The sequence below is a fragment of the Sprattus sprattus genome (genome assembly GCF_963457725.1).
Source record: "Sprattus sprattus genome assembly, chromosome: 7".
Taxonomy (NCBI): Eukaryota; Metazoa; Chordata; class Actinopteri; order Clupeiformes; family Clupeidae; genus Sprattus; species Sprattus sprattus.
This window is the reverse complement of record NC_137926.1, coordinates 20,522,611-20,542,524: the sequence shown is the minus strand read 5'-3', so window position 1 is coordinate 20,542,524 and position 19,914 is coordinate 20,522,611. Positions and strand designations below refer to the sequence as shown.

General features: G+C 43.2%; 2 protein-coding genes across 2 annotated transcripts in view; one reads left to right on the top strand and one right to left on the bottom strand.

The window, feature by feature from the left end:
* The window catches only part of LOC308367847 (RNA polymerase II elongation factor ELL), a gene marked incomplete at both ends in the record, with an annotated part of 29,294 nt that extends 20,783 nt beyond the window's left edge, over nt 1-8,511 (bottom strand). The window contains 3 exon segments of the mRNA XM_080841832.1: nt 5,517-5,564; nt 8,346-8,499; nt 8,501-8,511. Of these exon segments, the coding sequence (XP_080697958.1) occupies nt 5,517-5,564; nt 8,346-8,499; nt 8,501-8,511 (213 nt within the window).
* Nucleotides 8,512-11,891: 3,380 nt separating this feature from the next.
* The window catches only part of fkbp16 (FKBP prolyl isomerase 16), a gene marked incomplete at both ends in the record, with an annotated part of 32,076 nt that continues 24,053 nt past the window's right edge, over nt 11,892-19,914 (top strand). The window contains 3 exons of the mRNA XM_080842422.1: nt 11,892-12,471; nt 13,063-13,232; nt 13,961-14,049. Of these exons, the coding sequence (XP_080698548.1) occupies nt 11,892-12,471; nt 13,063-13,232; nt 13,961-14,049 (839 nt within the window). The remainder of the gene's footprint in view (nt 12,472-13,062; nt 13,233-13,960; nt 14,050-19,914) is intronic.

Here is a 19,914-nt window from a genome sequence, read left to right as displayed (position 1 = left end):
CAGTTACTATAGTGACGGGGATGAGGGAATTCCACGACCCCTTAACATGGGGGTGTCTGATCGTTTAAAGAGACTGCAGTATGGGGTGCGATAAGGCTGGTTATTCATTTGTTACTGTTGGTCTGATAATAAAGCATATGTGTTTGTTTTCCACATGCAAGCCTTTAAAATATAAGCCTTTAAACATGAGCTTGCTGGTATTACACTGAGATTCTCTCTCACTATTTATTTTTTTTTGCCTTTGTTTTGTTTTTCTAGATCTAGAGTATTTTAACAATATTGAGATAGTCCATGTAAAACCACAGCCAGCCCTGATCAACATGCCCATGGCATCAGAAAAAGACTCGAAACAAGGAGTTATTAGAGCAAAGTCGCATGGGAAGATAAGCCCCACTCGGACAAAAACAAAGATAGCCAAGCAGCTCAAGTAAATATAAACTTGTCCACATTAACCATCTAAGAAGCCAAACGTCAAAACTCACATTATAACACACACCATGCTTAAGATCACTTAATATTGCCAAGTGTGCATTGACAGACCAGCTCCCATACTTTCATTTGCAGTATCCTCTATGTGTGACATATCACCCACAGTAAAACATATGACGTGACGGAACACCTTGTTTCCTCATTGTTTTGATTTACTAGAGGCAGGCTTCCTGGTCAGGATCCATGTTTTATTTTAAAGTACAGAATGAAAGGTGAAGAGAGGACAAGCACACGGACATTCCCTGAAAAACATCAGACGAACACAACAGCTTGTCTTTGGCAAACAAACAAGCACAAGGATTTCAGAGACATTAAAAAATGCAAAAGATTAAAGGGTTACGCCTACTTCTTAGAACACTAAATCCTAGTTGTATTGTAACTCCATGGCAACCAACAAATAAGGTTCTATGATAACATTCAAACAAAAGCAATGGAAGGATTTCATGTGAAATATTAAATCTAGCAGATACAGTATATTACAAAGCTTGAAGGATTTATAACCTTTTTAAACTGACAGTCAGTCTCTCACACTGGCAGGTCCTGAAGACATCCTGAAAACATATGCTACCACGTATTCTCAGAAGTCCTGCCAAGCAGGCCAGGGCTAAGTACCAACATGGGGTCTGTCCAACTCATGAAAGGATTAAAATCTCTCTGATGTTCTACCATCTCTTCCTGTTTTCATTTGCTAAGGTCAAACACACGATATCTTGTCAATAGCCTCCAAAGCACAGGGCCCATCAGTTATGGTAAATCACCTTAATATGTGCACAATACTCATCTCTCATAGACCACACTGTGTGAAAATGAACTTTTGACACAGCCGAATTATGCTTTCCTAAAGAAAATACATCGCTAAATATAGGCCGAGGCTTTTCATTACAAAGGGAGCTCAGAGAGACTGGCTACTCGCAAACTGGCTGGATGGTCCACCCTCAGCGGGCCAAGCACTTTGCCAGTCTAACCAGTGGGGCCCTGAAGTGAGAGGCAGACGTTGGCTTTTGCCGAGCTTGACACATCTGGATGAATAGAGCGGCGTGTGCCCTTTCAGACGCACGTGGGACAGCCTACCCCCCCCCCCCCCTCTTCCTTCTCTCTCTCCCCCACTTCTCCCTCAGCACTGCTACTGGGGACAGGCTGCTCTCCAACCGCATTCCTCTTATTGTCATTTTAATTAGCTTTTAGAGGGAAATGCCACACACATACAGGGAGGGGGATGGCGGTGGACACACACATATACACACAAATGCAAAGGCCCACACGGGTGAAAACACACACACACACACACACACACATCATCTAGCCTTTACATTCACAGGCACAGAGATGAACAGATATATGAATACACACACACACACACAGTCACACACTTGTTTGCTCTGCTCAATGGTGACAGTGAGAGGCCAGGCAGGGTTGAAGCAGCCACACGTGAGTTGAGAGGTCTGGTGACTCCCAAAGACTGAGCAGAGGCACGAGGTTAGATGAGAAGTTAATGAGACGAGCATAGAAACAGGTGAGAACTGAGAGAAGGAGGGAGAAAGGAGAGCGAGAAAAAGAGAAAAAGTCTAACAGAGAAAGAGGTAGAGAGAAAGAGAAATAGGTAGAGAGAGAGAGAGAGACAGAGGGAGAGAGAGGAACATGCTCCCTTTTCTACCTCCCACGAACCAGCCACCCTCACTAAATTCAACAAATACTTTGAGGAAAATCAATACACACCACCCATTCACAAACTCTCTCCCAACAAAACATTTGTTTATGTTTCCCTGTACACCAACCATCCCCAACCATAATTTAGGATAGGCCAAAGGCATAGGGAAAGCCTTTTAATACAACAAACACAAGCTATAGCACCCAAGTGCAGCTCAATCCCATAAACACAAAAGCCCAGTTCAGATGACTGCTATTGCTGGCAGAGTACTGCCTCAACCCTTGCCAGTGCATTGTGCATTGTTGAGAATCTGATGCATTCTCAGTCAGCACTAAGTTAGCATAGCTTGCTTTTGATCATTTACACCCTTTTTTTTTTCTTTCAAGGAGAGGAAGTTCTGGCGGCCAAACAGGAATCTCTTCATTTACAGGATGAAGATTTCCGAGGCAAGGCAGGCGAGGAAGCAGCAGTGGAAGCCCAGGCTAGCGTTACATGAAAATATTAATTTATGGGACTCAGTGGGACGATGATGAAGCGCTTCACTGTTTCCACATCTCTGACAAAGTGAGCAACCTCAATGACAGCACAAGATCTGCCAACCAGTATCAGCCCATCAGATTTTATTTTAAAAAACCTTCTCAGCCCACAAACCCAGTTAGTTATAAACCTCCAATGGCTGGTCAAAGGGGAGTGAGAAATTGCTTTGTTGATGGCTTTTGAAAAGCAGATGTCTGCAGAAGTGGATACTGGATAATTAGGGCCTAAGGGCAAGTGTTTCCAGTAAAACAGACAGCTTTGCCAGCACCAAAAGAAAATGGGCACTAACATGTGAAATTCCAGCCTTGGAGCACCCCAACTAAAACGGGATACAGTCCCCAATCCCTGGTGAGAATTTCAAAGCAATCCAAATTCCATAAAACCTGCAGGATCTGGAATTCTTTTTCCCCTCCCTTCAGTATGAAAGGAATTATTTTGCATACCCTACCTCTGTTTTTATACGGTTTTGTTACTCTACAGTTGCATCATCCTTTTTTTTTCTCTTAATTTTTTCCGTCTATCCTTGGTGGTATTATGGGGATTACTCTTCTCCCACCACTGTAGACGATTTATCATCGTCTCTCTGGCCTTCCTTTTTTATATAAGAAAAAAACACCTTCCTGAATTAAGACTTCAATAGCCATGATTTGTTTCTTCTTCGTTCTATCACTCCCCCTTACTGACCTTTGCACTTTTCTCCCCTCATGCCAACATTACACCGTTTGAGGATTCAGGACATTCCAAGCACGAGGAGACCTTTTCTGCTACATAGTCCCTTCATCAAGCGCATCAAGAACATCTAAAGCATACTGTACATCCCTGGTGGATCAAAATACTATTCACCTGTCAATAATTTACAGTGCATTTCGGAACTACAACATAGTGTGAAGACTACTTTTATTCCTTAAAAGGGAACTTTCCAGTGTCCATTTATGACAGTTCCCAAAGCACCCCGTGATTCACCTCTTCAATTTCAAAACACTGGAAACAGTCCAGCCCTATGTTAGTGGAGCCTTCCCAGGATAGACAGGGACACCCCTGAGAGCATATTAAACAGACTGTCACTTCATGTGAAACTTCCGGAAGCGTGGAGCCACTCATGAACAACTGAGAGAGGACCACTTGTTTTTGCTACAGTGTCTGTTTGAATTTGCATTTCTAATAGCCAGTCTGGAGTCAGCTTCATCAAAGAGACCCTCTCCCCAGATCACCAACTGTTGGCAAACGGTTAACAATATCTGCTGCCGATATTCCACCACCAGAGAGAAAAAATCAGGGACTTTGTTTGGTATGTGAGGTGCTTCTATTGTATCATCTCTAGAATGCTGGCATGGTCACAGTCTTTACCAAAGATGGAGAACACCACCATTTCCACAGTCATTATGGAAGTCCCTAACGTACATCCCCCCATCAAACACATACACTCACGCACACACGCGCACACACACACACACACACACACACACACACACACACACACACACACACACACACACACACACACACTCTCTACCCCCTCCCTCACAGTAACAGCTTAATCTGACCCCCTCCTGTAACGGCTCACATACCTCATTAAGGCGACAGCCTATTGTCAGAGAAGGGGGAAGCTAACGCACATATTCACCACATCCAATTTGAATATGCAATGCACCAAACAGAGATATAATCACGCAGATCTCATTTGGAAAATTTAAACATTTAATTGCAAATATATAAAAGGTTGGATCAACATACAAAAAATGCTGACAATGCGTGCAAAAGGTTCAGTATGTCAGATTACTTTGGCAATGGTGCTATTTTGAATCTGCAAGCAGCGAAACTGAGTGAGAGAACGAGAAAGAGAGAGAGACAGAAAGAGAGAGAGCGAGAGAGAGAGAGAGAGAAGGAACGTTCTTATGGCTACCCCCCTCCTTGTCGCACGTCTTTCATGTCTGCACAGAGACAACAGGCACGGAGGCTCTGGGCTCCCTGGGGTTCACCGGCTCCCCACCTCCACCCCTCTGTGGAAACAAAGCCTTCCCAGTTGCTGGGCTGACCCAGTAACCTGGCTAGCAGCCTGGGGGTATAGAGTACCACTCGGAGGCTCCCAGGGCCCGTGCCCCAGCGCACAGTCCGGCGTTTGTGTACAGAGCAAAGTCACTTTCCTCAATGCAATCGGCTCTTGCTGGGGATTAGACCCGCTCCTTTTAGACAGGCCCAATTATGTGTTAAATGTACGCTAGGCTAGCTGGCAGTGACGGGGAGGAGGCTACAGCTGAACGTGCTAATCCGTTTAGACACAGGCATCTTTCTCTGCAGTCGTCTCAGAGGAATGTTTTCTCTCTCCCTCTCTTTCTAACTCGCACTACCAAGTTATATATGGACTGACCACACACTGCTCCAGCCAAGGTATAAAAAAAAACTAATGCCAACGTTAGCATGTGTATATGGATGTGGAAGCAAGGAATATGACATAGCTATGCCTTCCTTAATGTCATACAAAAGGATGGCACATGGAAAATCACAGACAGAATATACTAAGAAAATGGATAGCCTGTTAATGACACATGACACACACGGCTTGCTTATCTCAAACAGGCTTATACATTTCCATGCTGCTCCACTCTTGCAGTCAATGTGTTTCAAAACCAACGCTGCAATCCTTAAGGGTGGTGTCACTTGATGCAACCGTCACCCCTATGTAGCCGTATGATTTAAGACGTCATAAAAAATTGAAACTCAGAAGATGCTGCTCAAAATCTTGCCTGGGTTCTTGTATGGCTCAACAATCATGACTAATTAAAGCATTTCATCTCTAGAGCCCAATGTCTGGAAGGGGTGAGCAAAAACACATTCATCTTACCCCCTGGTTCCCCTTGAAGCAAATTGCTGGCTGATTTGGTAAGGATCCCTGGAGACAGAAAGAGAAAAGAGAGACACTGTTTATCATGACGTACACCAGGCCTGGACAGTATAGGAAAGATACATTATGGATTTCTTAAACAGAGTTACTGATAACACTGCTGAACACACGGCAGAACAAAGACATTAGAGGAGTGATTAACATGAAGGTATGAAATAACAACACAGTGCACGTTTAGGTTTAGTCCCGTCTTCCATGATACAGCTTTATGCCATTTGTTTGCCCATGTGAGGTAAGTATTACCACAACCAGTATTTATTACCTAGAACCTGCAGTGAAAACCTTGCCTTCCTATGGGTCACGTCTCAGAGCAAAGGCAGTTTCACATTTCTAGCTTGGGGTGAGGTGAGTGCTGGCTAGCGGTAATGTGTGTGGACTGGAGGAGAAACTGGTTCTCACTGGGCTCTTTCTGAATGCATGTGTGTCACTGGACTCTACAGATCAAGGCTCTGTTTCTCCACTAATCTTCTGTGGAATGCATCTAATTAATACATCTCACACTTCAGAAACCTTACTTAAGTCAATCAAATTTGTGTTTGTGTGTGTGTGTGTGTGTGTCTTTAAAATGGGGGATGGGAGGTAGAGGGAGAGATTGGAAGACTGTCAAGGGAAGTGCCTCATCACTCACAAAAAAAAAGCTTTCAGCGTCCTAATGCCTTTTTTTTCCTGCTGATTTCTCATCAGAAAGTGATAGGACAGTGAGGTAAAACGGTAAATTAAATGTCTCCTAAGGAGTCTGTTGTAAAAAGCTATTGTCCTATTCAATTGGATATATTGATAAACTATACAATGAAGTGCATAGGCCTATGGGTTATGTGAAAAAACAGTCTGCAATATGTATTTAAAATGTGTATCTTAATATAAAAACATGAATGCCACAGGCCACAATGTAGGTTCAAAAGAAATGTGTCAGTATCTACAAGTTCCAGCTGTAACCATGGTCAACAGTCCTGTTTATCTATTATAGATGCTTCAGGGAGAGGCTCAGTGTTGCTCTTCCAATTTGCCCTTGCTCTATGAAGCTCATGTGCCTTATTAAGAGACAGGTTGTTTGTTTTCATTTGTAAGGATTACAGGATAAACACAATTAATAGGGTTTGCCTTCACTATGTTTCTACTCAGTGAGCTGAAAGACTAAAAGCTTCACAGAAGGTTAAATGAGAGCAAGCCACGTGCTGAATACAGCTGGTTTACAAACAGGTAGTCTTTCCTTCCCATTAACAACTCAGTTTGGCTACATATAAATGTGTGGTAGGAGCATATTCATTTAAATAAGAAATGCAGTTCCCTGTGTATATTTCTAATCAGAAGGGAGTGTCCATTTTCTCAAACTTTTCTAAATGTAGCTTCCAAAACGTTTAAATTCCAGCAGTATATTATGAGGTACTGACTGGGCTACAGTCACTTGTAAAACTATCAGTTAAACATTCCTAGTCTCCTCAAACTTGAGGAAGTTGCGATGGTTTACCTACTGATTGGATCAAACAAGACATAGGCTATCGCACAGCCTGATAGACCAATGAGCGGTGCGTTCGAGCGAGTTAAGGAATGTTTACAAAGGGAAAATGCAAAAAGTACATCAACAAAAAACTCCAGCCACTGAGCTAAAACGCTGAGGTTAGGGGTGAAACTGACCATCCACCCTGTCCAGGCTCATTATATTGAGTAATTTTTATAGTGGCGAAAGTAAATGAACTTAAATGACCCACAGCCAAACGCAATAATCACAGGCTAGAGAACATCATGTCAAACGAATTGTGGCAGACAGTTTACATTCAAAATGCAGCTGACAAAATATGACAACATGGTTAAACTATAGTGAGCAGCCAGCAACCTTCTCGACCATAGAGATATCACCCCTTTAAACTCTACACGTACGTAATTATGCAAATAAATGGCAGGCAACGGAAACACCGTAATAGTTTGGTCAACCTGTCTCGAATAATAGTTTCATTCAAGCGATATCGACGAGTCCTACGTAAGCGGTGGACTATAGACCAGTGAGTCGTTTTGATAAACAATTAATTCAAATGAAACTATAGACTGTGGGTTTCTATTTCAACAAGCAGATAAGGTATTCTGTTACTTAGTTTACGTTGCATAGTATGAAAGAATATATTGTTGTAAAAGAAATTCACGGCATAGCATTATTACTTCAATCAAACCTTGAGCCCCTCTCAGACCGTATGATCCCTTTACCATAATTTGCGCAAGTCGACACGACACTAAAAAGGTAGCTGATAGGCTTAACACCTTACTTTTGCCAATAAGATGAATATGAAAATGTCCTCGTTTGTATTATCTTTACATTCCCAAAACATATGCCAGGCTGTATCAGAGCGAGTAAAGTTTGATGTGGATTGAAATACAGTTATAACCAAATACAGGTACGTGGAACCTAACAATTCAACTTATAACGACAAATACACCTATTCGATCAAATGCTGCGAATTCATATATTATCAGTTATATTTACAAGAAGTCATAAAGCACAGAGAGGAGTCTGCTTCTTACGAAGGACTAATTGCCATCATGAAAGATGAGTTAAGAGACAGACGTCGCCAACTGTGGTCTATCATTGCCTTTTTTCGCAGACGAATATATTTCCCATAATCAGAACCAACACGCATATGGACACTTTCTGAAGTTGTAGCAACTTTTTTCACTTAATTGTGCCTCTGTTCTTTTAAGACCATACTCAGACGTTATTATAAAACAATCACTATCACCAGCGAAAGCTTTCAACATAAACATTTCTAAAAACATTACCTTGAGAGTTTGGTATGCTTCCAGTGTCTTAATGGCAGTGTCGGTTAGTTTCACGTGATAAATAGTCTTATTGGGAATGTTTTTGTTATTTTTTCCACAGGAGAGTCCATACCGATGCTCCTGTCTCAGCGCTGCCATGTCTAGAACTGAGCTCAACTGGCGACATTCTCATTGAAACGTCACACGGGTCTGGGCGGAGATAATTCTCACACGTCACAAAGACACACACACGCACACACACGCGCGCGCGCACACACACACACACACACACACACACACACACACACACACACACACACACACACACACACACACACACACACACACACACCTAGGCCCTACATAATACACACTCACACAATCAATATTGCTAAGGCAATATTGAAAAAATAAAACTCCCATGTTGCCACAGTATACATGCTGTGCTATAAAATTCATTACATGTGCGTAAAATTACCCAATTATCTCGAATAAGAGGTTCCTGTCATTTCATAATCTGCAGTTCACATACACATTATCTGAATGTTATCTCCGTGATACACTCTCATTTATAGTGGTCCAAAAATGTTTGTCTGAGCAACATTGATATGTCTGTCACAGCACAACTGAACACAGGTCTGGGTCATATACTGTATGTAACTCTTTTCATTTTTTAGTCAGAAGAACCATATGACGTGGATTGTTGGATTGAGTGTTCCATTCTTCACCACCAAAGAAGGGGAAAGAATTTCAGTTCCATGGAATACCTGGTTTATTGTAACATGTTTCTTTATGGTATTTTGGTATTCAATGTAACTTGATACTGGATTCCAGATTAAGATATATTGGGGTACTGCATTCCAAAATAATAATTTGTCTAGTGTCTCCCCACATAATTATATCCATCCCATATAACCCCATCACCTGTGTGACCTTCTGAGGATTGGCCTTCTGGAGCACACACCACCTCCATTTTGTAGTTTACTGATAAAGAAGAAACACTCCACAAACCATTATGGACAATGACATGAAAGGACTGCTACATCATTGTGAGAGAACAAAAAAAGTAAATAAATGGAAAAAGAGAGCAATGATTTTTCTGTATAAATAAATGGTTTGATTCTCCGAAATTCATATCAACAAAGTGGATCCATAATTTCACATTCAGTCTCCGGAGGAAGAAAAACAGTGCTGTGGATAATATGCAGCAGATTACACACTGAGCAAATATAGTTATCTGGACTCAAATGTATTGCTAAAGCAGTCACGCCATAAATTCGGAGATTAGGGAGCATTATGGAAAAGAGGAAGAAATAACAAAAAATAAAAATAAATATGCAAAAAGATAAAGAAAGCACATCTGGTCTGGATATCCCCCTCACCTTCATAAGCACACAAACAGATGAGGTGAAATGGGCAGTAATAAAAAAAAAACTGAGAATTTAGGTTAATTAGAGACAGCCTTAATCCTTAGCAGACAAGGTGCTTGGCCCGTGGATTAAGGAGCTTTCTCATAGTCTCTAATGGAGCTGGTGCGGTTGCCATATGGCCTTCTGAGATCCATGGGTTTCATCTGCAGACTGTAAAACAAAGGAATGTCCTAACACCTCGGAATATAGATTCACTTGATGCTAGTTGCTTGAGATAAAGTACAGACATCCATTCCATCTTCATTCCTGAAATTAGCCATCTTGTATTTACAATGGAAGCTAAGGATGTGGGGGAGGGTATGTTCACAATACAGGTCAAGGGGGGTTAAACTGGGATTTCTGTTCTTATGTCAGGAATGCTATGGTTTCACCTGCTGGAAAGACGTGTTGCTTCTGTAGGTAAAACATGCAAATAGTTTAAATAAATACTTGATGACAGATTCTGAATGTTACATTTATGAATGTTTACAGTATAGATGAAAGGATGTTCTTTGGTCTTGTCATTTGGCAGGCAATTGCAATGATATGTCATAACCATCATCAATGAAGGGTCTTTATGGATCAAGAGGGAAGGGGGGCAAACATTTCAGAAGATCCTGGAGGAATCAGAGTGGATTGCTGCTGCTGGCTTTGCTAGTTGTGGCAAGAGTGGGGATCAGCAATTTTAAAAGTGAAAAAGATGATTACTGTGTCCAGTATGTCGCTCATCGCTTTCAATTTAACATGACGGCTTACTTCAACAGACTCTTTAAAGGGGCTTTAGGGCAACCACTTTCACGGCCTATTGGAATCACGTGGTTTTGCACTAAAACTCTACAAGGTTTCCCAACTGAAGAAAAGCTCTATTTTTTCACCAAGGTCCAGGTAAAAACATTTCGCCAGTGTCACATGAATTTAAACTTCCTGTATGGCCAGAACTGTAATAATACGTTAAATACGTAATTATAACATAAATCCACACAATGACGTGTTTAATATTCAGCAGTCATACAGACGAAATATTGTCTTTATGGTGAATATGACTGGGAAAGTTTAAACCAACAATAATGTATTGTTCATTATGCTTATTAGCCTGCCTTTGGCTGCTCTGAGGCAACCTGCGCACAGGCTGGGACAACGACCTGTCTTGTCTTGTAACACACAGTTGCTCATCGACAGTTTCCGCATAACCTGGAAAAACCGGTCTCCACATGTGTTCTGTTGTGCTGTGTTGTGTCTGTATTCCAGTTGTTAACGTAGGCTTGTGGTTCTTTTTTTCCGATCCTTCTGGTTCTTATTTTGCTGCACAATGTCACAATAAATCTTTATATAAAGTTGTTAATTAATTACATCTTTATATTACAACATTGTGGGTACACAAGAAACACTTAAAAATATAACAAAATTAACTCAATACATTTAGTTAAGTAATCGAACACTAAATATATTATATTGTAAATTACCTTGTCATTCGGACACATTGTGGTAGACAACCTCTCACCTACTAACCCTTTCCTCACAATGTAAGAAGTGAGAAAATGACAAATGAAATCACTCTTAAACTCAACTGGAAAAAGCAGGTCCAGAGGACAGCCAAGCTCTTAGATCCTATTGGTGGGTGGTGCTCATGGAAACGGCATCATAGACCTGCGCACTGAAGTCATTAAGAAGCTTAGAGACATTCTAGCAGATTAGATTTTGCTCTTCTAATCCCACAGATTACCACTGCACAACCTCGCTGACGGAGATCGCTTCGCAGCATAGTTTTCATACATTGACCATTTCTCAACACTTTCTGTTTCTGTCACACATGTGGTCTTAGTCCAAGGATGAAGGGATAACAGAAACTGAAACGTGTGACAGTCTGTTCACCGGCAGTCCGCAAACCTGGATTAACCTACGCATCAACCCTGCGACTTCACAATCAGCATAGCTGGGATTCGTGCGCGTTGGCGATGTGCTTGGAGTTCAACTCTGTTACAGTCCATGTGGATGCAGGGGTTTAGACAGCACTAGGCTGGGTCTTTGCGTCACTATCTTATCGGGTCAGCTGGTTTATCCTACAGTCCGGTCAGACAGTTCGTCCAACAGTCACTTCCAACGGTCAGCTGTGGAGAGCAGCATAGCTCGGCCAGTGTGCTACTGGGAGTCTCCATAGATGGAGTCCCTGGCTCCGTGTCATGAAATGGAACCTGAACCGGAAGAGGTAATGGAGGCAAAGGGAATGGACTCCTCTGAGAAGTCCACACCAACAGAGCCCTCCCTGGACCTTGACTGGGCAGAGAGTCCCGGCGAAGAGGCTCCTCTGGAAGAGCCACAGCAGGGAGACACACACCCGAGTCAGGAGGAGGAGGTGTGGACAGAGATGGTGTCAGCAGAGCAGGTGGACACACTGGAAGGAAAAGAAGTAGAGAACCAAGGCGAGGGGGAACAGGAAGAGGATGAGGGAGAAATGGAAGAACAGGCCCAGGAAGGAGTGGATGACAACATGGAAGAACAAGATGGTGGAGGCATGGAGGAAAGTGAGAGTGAGGAGGTTCCTTCGGAGGAGCGGCTGAAGATGAGGAAGACATCCAGCTTCATGAAGACGGTGCGGTTTAGGGAACCAGAGGATTCAGAACAAGAGGAAAAGAGAGATAGCTCAGTGGAGAGTTTGTTTCCCGACTACGAGACTGAGGAATGGACATCCTCCAGCTTTGAGGAGCTGTTCATGGCCGAAGACTGGATTAACATTACAGGTAGGCAGGTTTTGAGAGTTAGTGCTAAATATCACTGGAATAAAGTGAACTGTTTTTTTTTTTTTTTTTTACATGTAATAGGTGGACAAGGAATCTCATTTTCCATTTTCCCATGTAAGAGGTGGTTGAGGCATCTCATTATCTATAATGATTAAATACACAGACTTTATTAACAAAACATGCAAGCCATGTACAGGTACATTAAATGTAATATTGTTAATAATCCATGAGCCACAATGACATCAAATGAGGTTTTGAGGTAAAATAGTAAGGTAAGTGACAAATAATGAACAAAATCCAAAACAAAGACAAACAAAAGAGAGAGAAAAACAACATATCACACAAACAAGCTGTCCCAACTCAAGATGCTAACCAGACTTGTTGAGTGCGTTTGCGGTAAGCTGACACGCATGTTTGCAGAGAGAGAGACAGAGAGAGCACCTGCCTATTCTCCCTGCTGCTAAGAAGGCCTCTCTTTACCGAGAAACCCAAGGGTCTGTTCATCAACAACAAGTAGATTAACCCCCTCCTTCTCCTCCTATTCCTCCCCCACACCACCCAATGCTGCCCCTGCCTGTTTGCCATGAATAGATGACCGCCTGCTGAGGAAGAAGGTACAGGAGCCTGGTCCACCCGAGGCTCAGGGCCCAGCCTGGGGCCAGCAGGTGACCCTCAAAATGCAGGGGGTCCTGGAGGATCGCATGGTGGTGGAGAAGGACACCAAGCTGGTGTTCGTCATTGGAGAAGGGGACGTTAACCAAGTGAGTAACTGCAGGCAACTGCAGCAGCACCTGAGCTAGGACAGGGTTTGTGTGGGGCGTGGTGTGGTGTGGTAGGGTAAGGTAGGGTATGGCGGGGGCAGGTGTACCTGTGCGCCATCAGTACACCTGCTCACTGTTAGATCATCCGTTGGGGATGTTGTGAGCTGAGAGTAACATAACCACAAGTGACACACATATCCCAGGATAGAGTAGCAACACATAATAGGAAGGCAGCTTGAAAATAATGCTATTTATATGCTCTTAGGCAAGGCCATTGAATGCTGTCTAGTGCTTTGTTTTACTTATTTTGGTTAACTTTCAGTTTTTTAAAACCAGAGAGGTTATGGTCTTAAAATGGCACTGCAATTACTGCAATGTGAGTTTAATGACACACTATCAGTGTAATTAATTGAGAGTGGAAGTGGTACTTTTTCAAGTGATTTTCTGGTATCAGGGGCATTAAAAAGTACAGTGTTTCCCAAGATTCCACTGCGTTCCGTATATATAATTTAAATCGTTGCATGTTGTGCAGGGAAATGTAAACACTTTTGTAAAAAAAAAAAAAAAAAATGAAAACACTTACAGTAAAGAATCTGTATGCACAGAATGTTCAGGAATGTAGTTAACCCTAGCTTTATAGATTTTTAAAAATGTTCACACCATGAACTAGGTTTTGCACTTTAAACCCAGTGTGACATTATGGACTTCTGCCCCCTACTTTGTCTCAGGCATTGGAGGAGTGTGCAATATCAATGAGGAAGGAAGAGATCGCGTTACTGCTGGCAGACTCACAGTACACCTACGGGCTTCTGGGAAGGTAAGAGAGTAAAACCAAGTAGCCAGTTCATTACCACAACACAACAACCAGCAAACTTGTATCAACAAACATTTATTCAGCATTTAGTCCCAGCATTCAGTCCCAGCGCACATTAAAGATTCAATGTTACCCCTACTTCAGGTTTAAATGATAAAGCTGTGGACAGAGGAAGGTGTTGCCCTCGTCTTAGCGGATTAAAACAAAAATAATGTGACATCTATCTTCACACTGGTGTGGACAAAGTCCTTTTGTACCTGTTGATGTCAGGGCACACTGCCTGTACCCAGAAACATGGCTAATGAACCGCGAGAAGGAGCAGATGGCCTCCCCCCCCCCACCCCACTCCACCCCCACAAGCACCATTCAGGGTCGTCCAGAGGCCCTTGCCCTCAGAAACCATGGACGACAGGCCTTTAATTACAGCCAATAGGGGTTCTCTTTCGCCTAGTCTTCCCCCACCCCGCCTCTTACAACTCACTTGCCATTAAAGGAACATTGCAGGCAGAGGGAGTTAACACAGTTTGTTGTCACTCAGGGTGCCATTAGAATGTGTGGTTTCTTTAACCCTGCTGTTTTTACGTGTTCAGTGTTTGTTCAGTGCCATGTGAGACTGCATGTCGTCCAGTGACAGTATGTTGTGTGGCTGCATGCCTGCAAAACCCCAGTGTTTTGACTGTCACCCATCACAAACATTGTATGGCTCTCTTTTTTTGTGCCTTTGTGGAGTGGCTAAAGTCCATAACTGATAACAGATGTAATTCTGTGACAGCCATCATGTACATGTACATTGTATCACAAGGTTTTTAAACATTCTTGCTTTAAAGGCACAGAATGAATGCCTTGCTGAACTGACTTCTTCATATGCAAAGGGTGGGGGGGGGGGGGGGGGGGGAATGCAGCCCTCTATCGTGGCGTATTACCAATACACTTTCAGAGCGAGCATCTGAGAGAGTATCGTGTTTAAACTTGCACAGCAGATTGGCCATGGTGAAGACTGCTTTATCAGGCTATATCAAAGTGTCAGCTGGAGCCAGTTCACAGGTGGTTTACAACATGTGTAATCATCCATCAAAACACACTAATGCTCTGTCTGGGAAAGTTGACCACAACCCCCTTTTCTCATCAGCAAGGTTTATGAGATAGTATCAGTCTCAGTGAGAAAGACGTGGAAAAAGTTCAATGTGAAATGTGTTGTTGTTTTTTGACCTATAGTGAACTGGAGGGCAGACAGGGGATGGGTTTCTGTTATTCCTTAGCTGAACCTTGTCTGTTTTTGTATGTTATGTCAAGGGTGGGTGTTTATGTGTCTGTATGAGTACGTGTGTGTGTGCGTGTGTGTGTGTGTGTGTGTGTGTGTGTGTGTGTTCTCAGGCATGTTGTGGTTCCAGTGCACGAGGTCTCCTGTCGTTCGAGGACTTGTTTGTGCAGTGACTCTAGAGCAGGGGAGTGGACTCAAGAGTGGTGCTAATGTTTTCTTGGGGCAGAGTGGTGTACATGCATGTCTCTGTGTGTGTGTGTGTGTGTGTGTGTGTGTGTGTGTGTGTGTGTGTGTGTGTGTGTGTGTGTGTGTGTGTGTGTGTGTGTGTGTGTGTGTGTGTGTGTGTGTGTCTGTATGTGAGAGAGGAAGAAAAAAAAGACAGATAGAGAGAGAGATATACAGAGAGACAGGGAGAGAGAGAGAGGGAGAGAGAGGGGAGGGAGATAGAGGGAGGGAGAGAGAGAGAGGGAGGGAGAGAGCATTGGGAGGTGCTTGCCCGCTGCTCCCTCACTGGTCGTGCTCTAAGTCCCCTCTCGTGGGAGTGGGATGTGTTGAGAGGCAGACAGAAGCAGAGTTAATGGTTGTTTTTATGCTGTTGATTAGAGCTGTGTGCACCAGATTCAAATTTAGCTTCTCCCCTAAGATAGATCCCATTGGCACCTGGCCAGCTCTAGCAGGATGATAGCAGAGCCACTTTGACACACTCTTCCCATGTTATGTACATGGATAAACTTGAATAACAATTTCCTAAAAAAAACGACTATCATAGAGAATTAGTAAATTTACGTAAATGCAGAAGAACATTTATTGACCCTCCTTCTAGTTCCAAACAAATTGTCCTGAATTATTGTCAAGCTAACAGAGTGACTGTTACGTTCAGAATAAATGTTCCAGGCCAACAAATGCGTTTTTGTAGGTCCCTGTCTAGGTTCTGAGACAATCTTTTAGAGTAGCAAAAAAGCACAAAGGGAGAGTGGAAAGAAAGACAGACAGAGGGTGAGAGGGAGAGGGAGAGGGAGAGAGAGAATGAGAGAGTTTATGTCTTTCATTTTTGTTTTTGTTTGTGGAAGGAGAGTGAGTGAGTGGCACTGCGAAATTGAGACAGACAGAGACAAAGAGATAGACAAAGAGCAAGAGCGCGCGCGAGAGAGAGAGAGAGAGAGAGAGAGAGAGAGAGAGATAGAGAGAGAGAGGGAATAAAAAGGTAGATTGAAAAGGAAATCGTATTTAATTTCTCCTTGGTGGATGCTGAATTCATTGATTGAGTCCTGTCGGCAGCCAACCACAGACAGCGCCGCATCCTTCAAGAGCACTTAACAGCTTCCTGTCCAAGAGTGCTGCTGCATCCTGACTGATGCAGCCCGACCTTCCTGCAGTGAGTGGGTGGCAGTGCAACTCACCCAAGACATGCACCTAATAGACGTGTCAGGAGACGTCTCATTAGCTTGAGACAAGTGCGGTAGGACGCTGTGGCCTGAAGCTCACAATGTGCCTGGATAGATGCTCTGGAAGCTCACAATTGTCTGCCGTCAAACACCGCAGATAGCTTAGCACGCTAGCATAGGCTGCGTGCTTTGGATGCACTGCATTGGTTGCATACACTTTTGCACTGGTCTGCCAGATGAGTCAGAAGCGAGATGGGATCAAGTGACGCAAACAGAGATGTGCCTGCATTTTTCTCCCTGGAAGCCTCAAACGGCAGGGGCAATCCAAACATGTTGCAGCGCAGTTTGAGCATTTCCGAGAACCAACGCATCAGCTGGAGCCGCTCAGTCAACACCATTAATCAACAGCATCTGTGGATAGCCACTCAGGTCCAAGACCAACAGGCAGAAAGGGCTAGAGAAAGAGAGAGAGAGAGAGAGAGAGACAAAGAGGGATAGAAAGAGAGAGAAAGAGAAAGAGAGAGAAAGAGAGAAAGAGAGAGAGAGAGAGAGAGAGAGAGAGAGAAAGAGAGAGAGAGAGTGGGGCATGAGGGTCTTGCTTCCTGCAGGCCCAAAATAAACACCATTAAACCCCGCATGAGACAGAGAGACTCTGAAGAGGGGTAATGAGACAACCATTTTATTGTCAGTATGAGGTCATCAGAATAACTGAACTGGGAAACAAATGCAAGGTATCCATTGGAAAAGGTTAGTGTTTTTACACATGATGTGATGAATGCTTTAAGCTTGGGATTGTGCCTGGTGGCACATAGGCTGTAAGTATTATGTTAGGGGCCGATCACACAGGACGCGACTTTTATAAGCGCAGTCGCATCGAAAGCGCGTTGGCAAGATGCTCCTGGGGAAAAGCGCCTATGCGCCTGTGGAGTGGTGCCTACAGTTAGCTAGCATGCTAGCCTATTTGTTTTAAAGGCATTTATAAAAGGCATAGTGTAGAGACGGCCAATTGGTTGCTCACGCAGGTCCACGCATGTGTCCGCCGTATAGAATTCGAATAATTCTTACATCTGGAGTTGTACAATTCCTCATAGTTATAAACTGCTAAAATATGCGCCTCCGCGCCTTGCGCTTAAAGTTGAGAATATTGTAACTTTTAGGCGCGCCTTTAAACCGCCAGAAAGGCGCGAGGCGCGGCGTTTAAAAGGCGCACATGAAAGGCGCGCCGTACCATAGGAAAACAATGGTTTTGCTAGCGACGCGCTTTTAAAAGTCGCGTCCTGTGTGATCGGCCCCTTATGAGGCAGGAGGAGACTTTCAATGACCTGGAAACACTTGACAAAATGGTTCTTTTAACATAATACATACAATAGTGAATAAAGCATAAAGTAAATGACTAAAGCACCCACTGCAGCAATCAATATTACTTAAGGTCTGTGACAACTGAGGCTGTGGTCGAATACTCTTAAAAGTAAGATCGCTGTCTTCCTACCTTGGTGTCTCGTCAAGACAGCTGTCTTGCGCGAGATATTTTTAAGGGTTAAGATATATAAAAAAAAACGTTGTTTACGAACGTTCTTTTAAGATAGCATGAACCATAACATGTGACGTTGGTATGCTGAAAAAACGTAGCTTACTTACATAGCTTACTTAGGCTAATGTACTAATGTTAGAAAGTTGGCTGACTGACGCCTCGCAAATCCCATCAACAATTATTGCTGGTTACAATAACAGTGTAATCGGATAGTGCCGTGTCTATTTCTCTGTAACTTTTGAAAAATCTCAGCGCGAAAACGCAGAAAAATGCACATTTACATACAAAACACGACCGTCAGTGGAGTTTGCTCCGCCACCTTTGTTTACAATTTGCCGTTGCGGGAGGGTTGTGGCGCACAGGTTTGTGGGTAATAGATACCATCAAGGCTACATCGGTGGTACCTTGAAAAATGACCGTTATGTATTTTAAGGTATCTTATAACCCTGAAGAAAAAAAATAAAGGAATTCGAACAGTCCTTCCTTCTCTCGTTTAAGGGAGGGAAGGTAGTAAGACAGCATTTTAAGAGTATTGAGACTAAGGGCTTTAACATGTTTACAAGAAGAAATGTGTTAGTTAATAGGTCCTGAGTGCAAAGCACAATGCACTGTACAGAATAACAGTGCATTCAGAGAGTATTGCAGTGATGGCTGTCCTTCTAGAAGTTTCTCCCACCTCAGCACAGTCTGGTGATAAGTCATCTCTGTTACCAAGGCCTTTCTCCCCTGATTGTTATACAGTGGTTGTGGTGAACACGGAGCAACTCTGCAGAGATGAGTCTCAAGTAAGGTCCTTGAGAGGAAAGAGAAGCTCTACATGCAGAACTGCATGTTTCAGTAGGTGCTGACGGTCAAGGACAGTCAGTATCTGAGGGGCCTCTGCGTGGGGGAGACGGATGCTCACTGTCAAGTACCTTCCAAAAAAAAACGTTGTAAAAAGAGTCTCGCCACAATTATCTTGGAATGTTCCCGGGCAACAAGTGAGCAGAATATTCTGATTGGCCACAGCAACTGCCTCACACAAAATTATAGGAGGAGTAGGTGCCTTTAAAAGTGCATGCACAGCAGACACACACCGAGATGCTTCATGAACCACCTCCATTGTTGGACGGGATGACAGCATTAAACTTCAGATCTACAGATCCACCCTCCTGACTCTTGTTTATGAGGTTCAGACTTAAAGTGTTATTACGGAACACAACAAGAGCTATTGAGGGCGCCGTACTCATGGGAACCTTCAATGCAGCAGGACATTTTTGTAGCCTTTCAAACATTTCTAATCCTGCTTTGTCAATATAACATTTAACAGAAGTATTCTGGCCTTTCTAAAGTTTCTAAAAATTCTGAAGTTTGTCCAGGGAGTGATGATTTATAGATTGTGACTCCAGGCCAGGGTACAATGGGATTGCTTAAATGTGGACAGTGATGTGGTGTGTCATTGTTAGCTTTCACCGTAGATTGGTTTACAGTAAGATTAACTTACATTCCTCAATCCTCTGCGGACCCTCAGAACCACAGATACAGACACGTTCCGTAGTTTTTTTGGTAATTTATCCATTACAGCAACACTGGAGAATTTGTGTATCATACCAGCTATCCAACATCTGAGCCAGAGATTCCTCTTTTCTCTTTATGTTTCCCCACCCGTCTTTGTCTCTCTATCTTTCTGTCCGTCCACCCCCCTGCTTTGA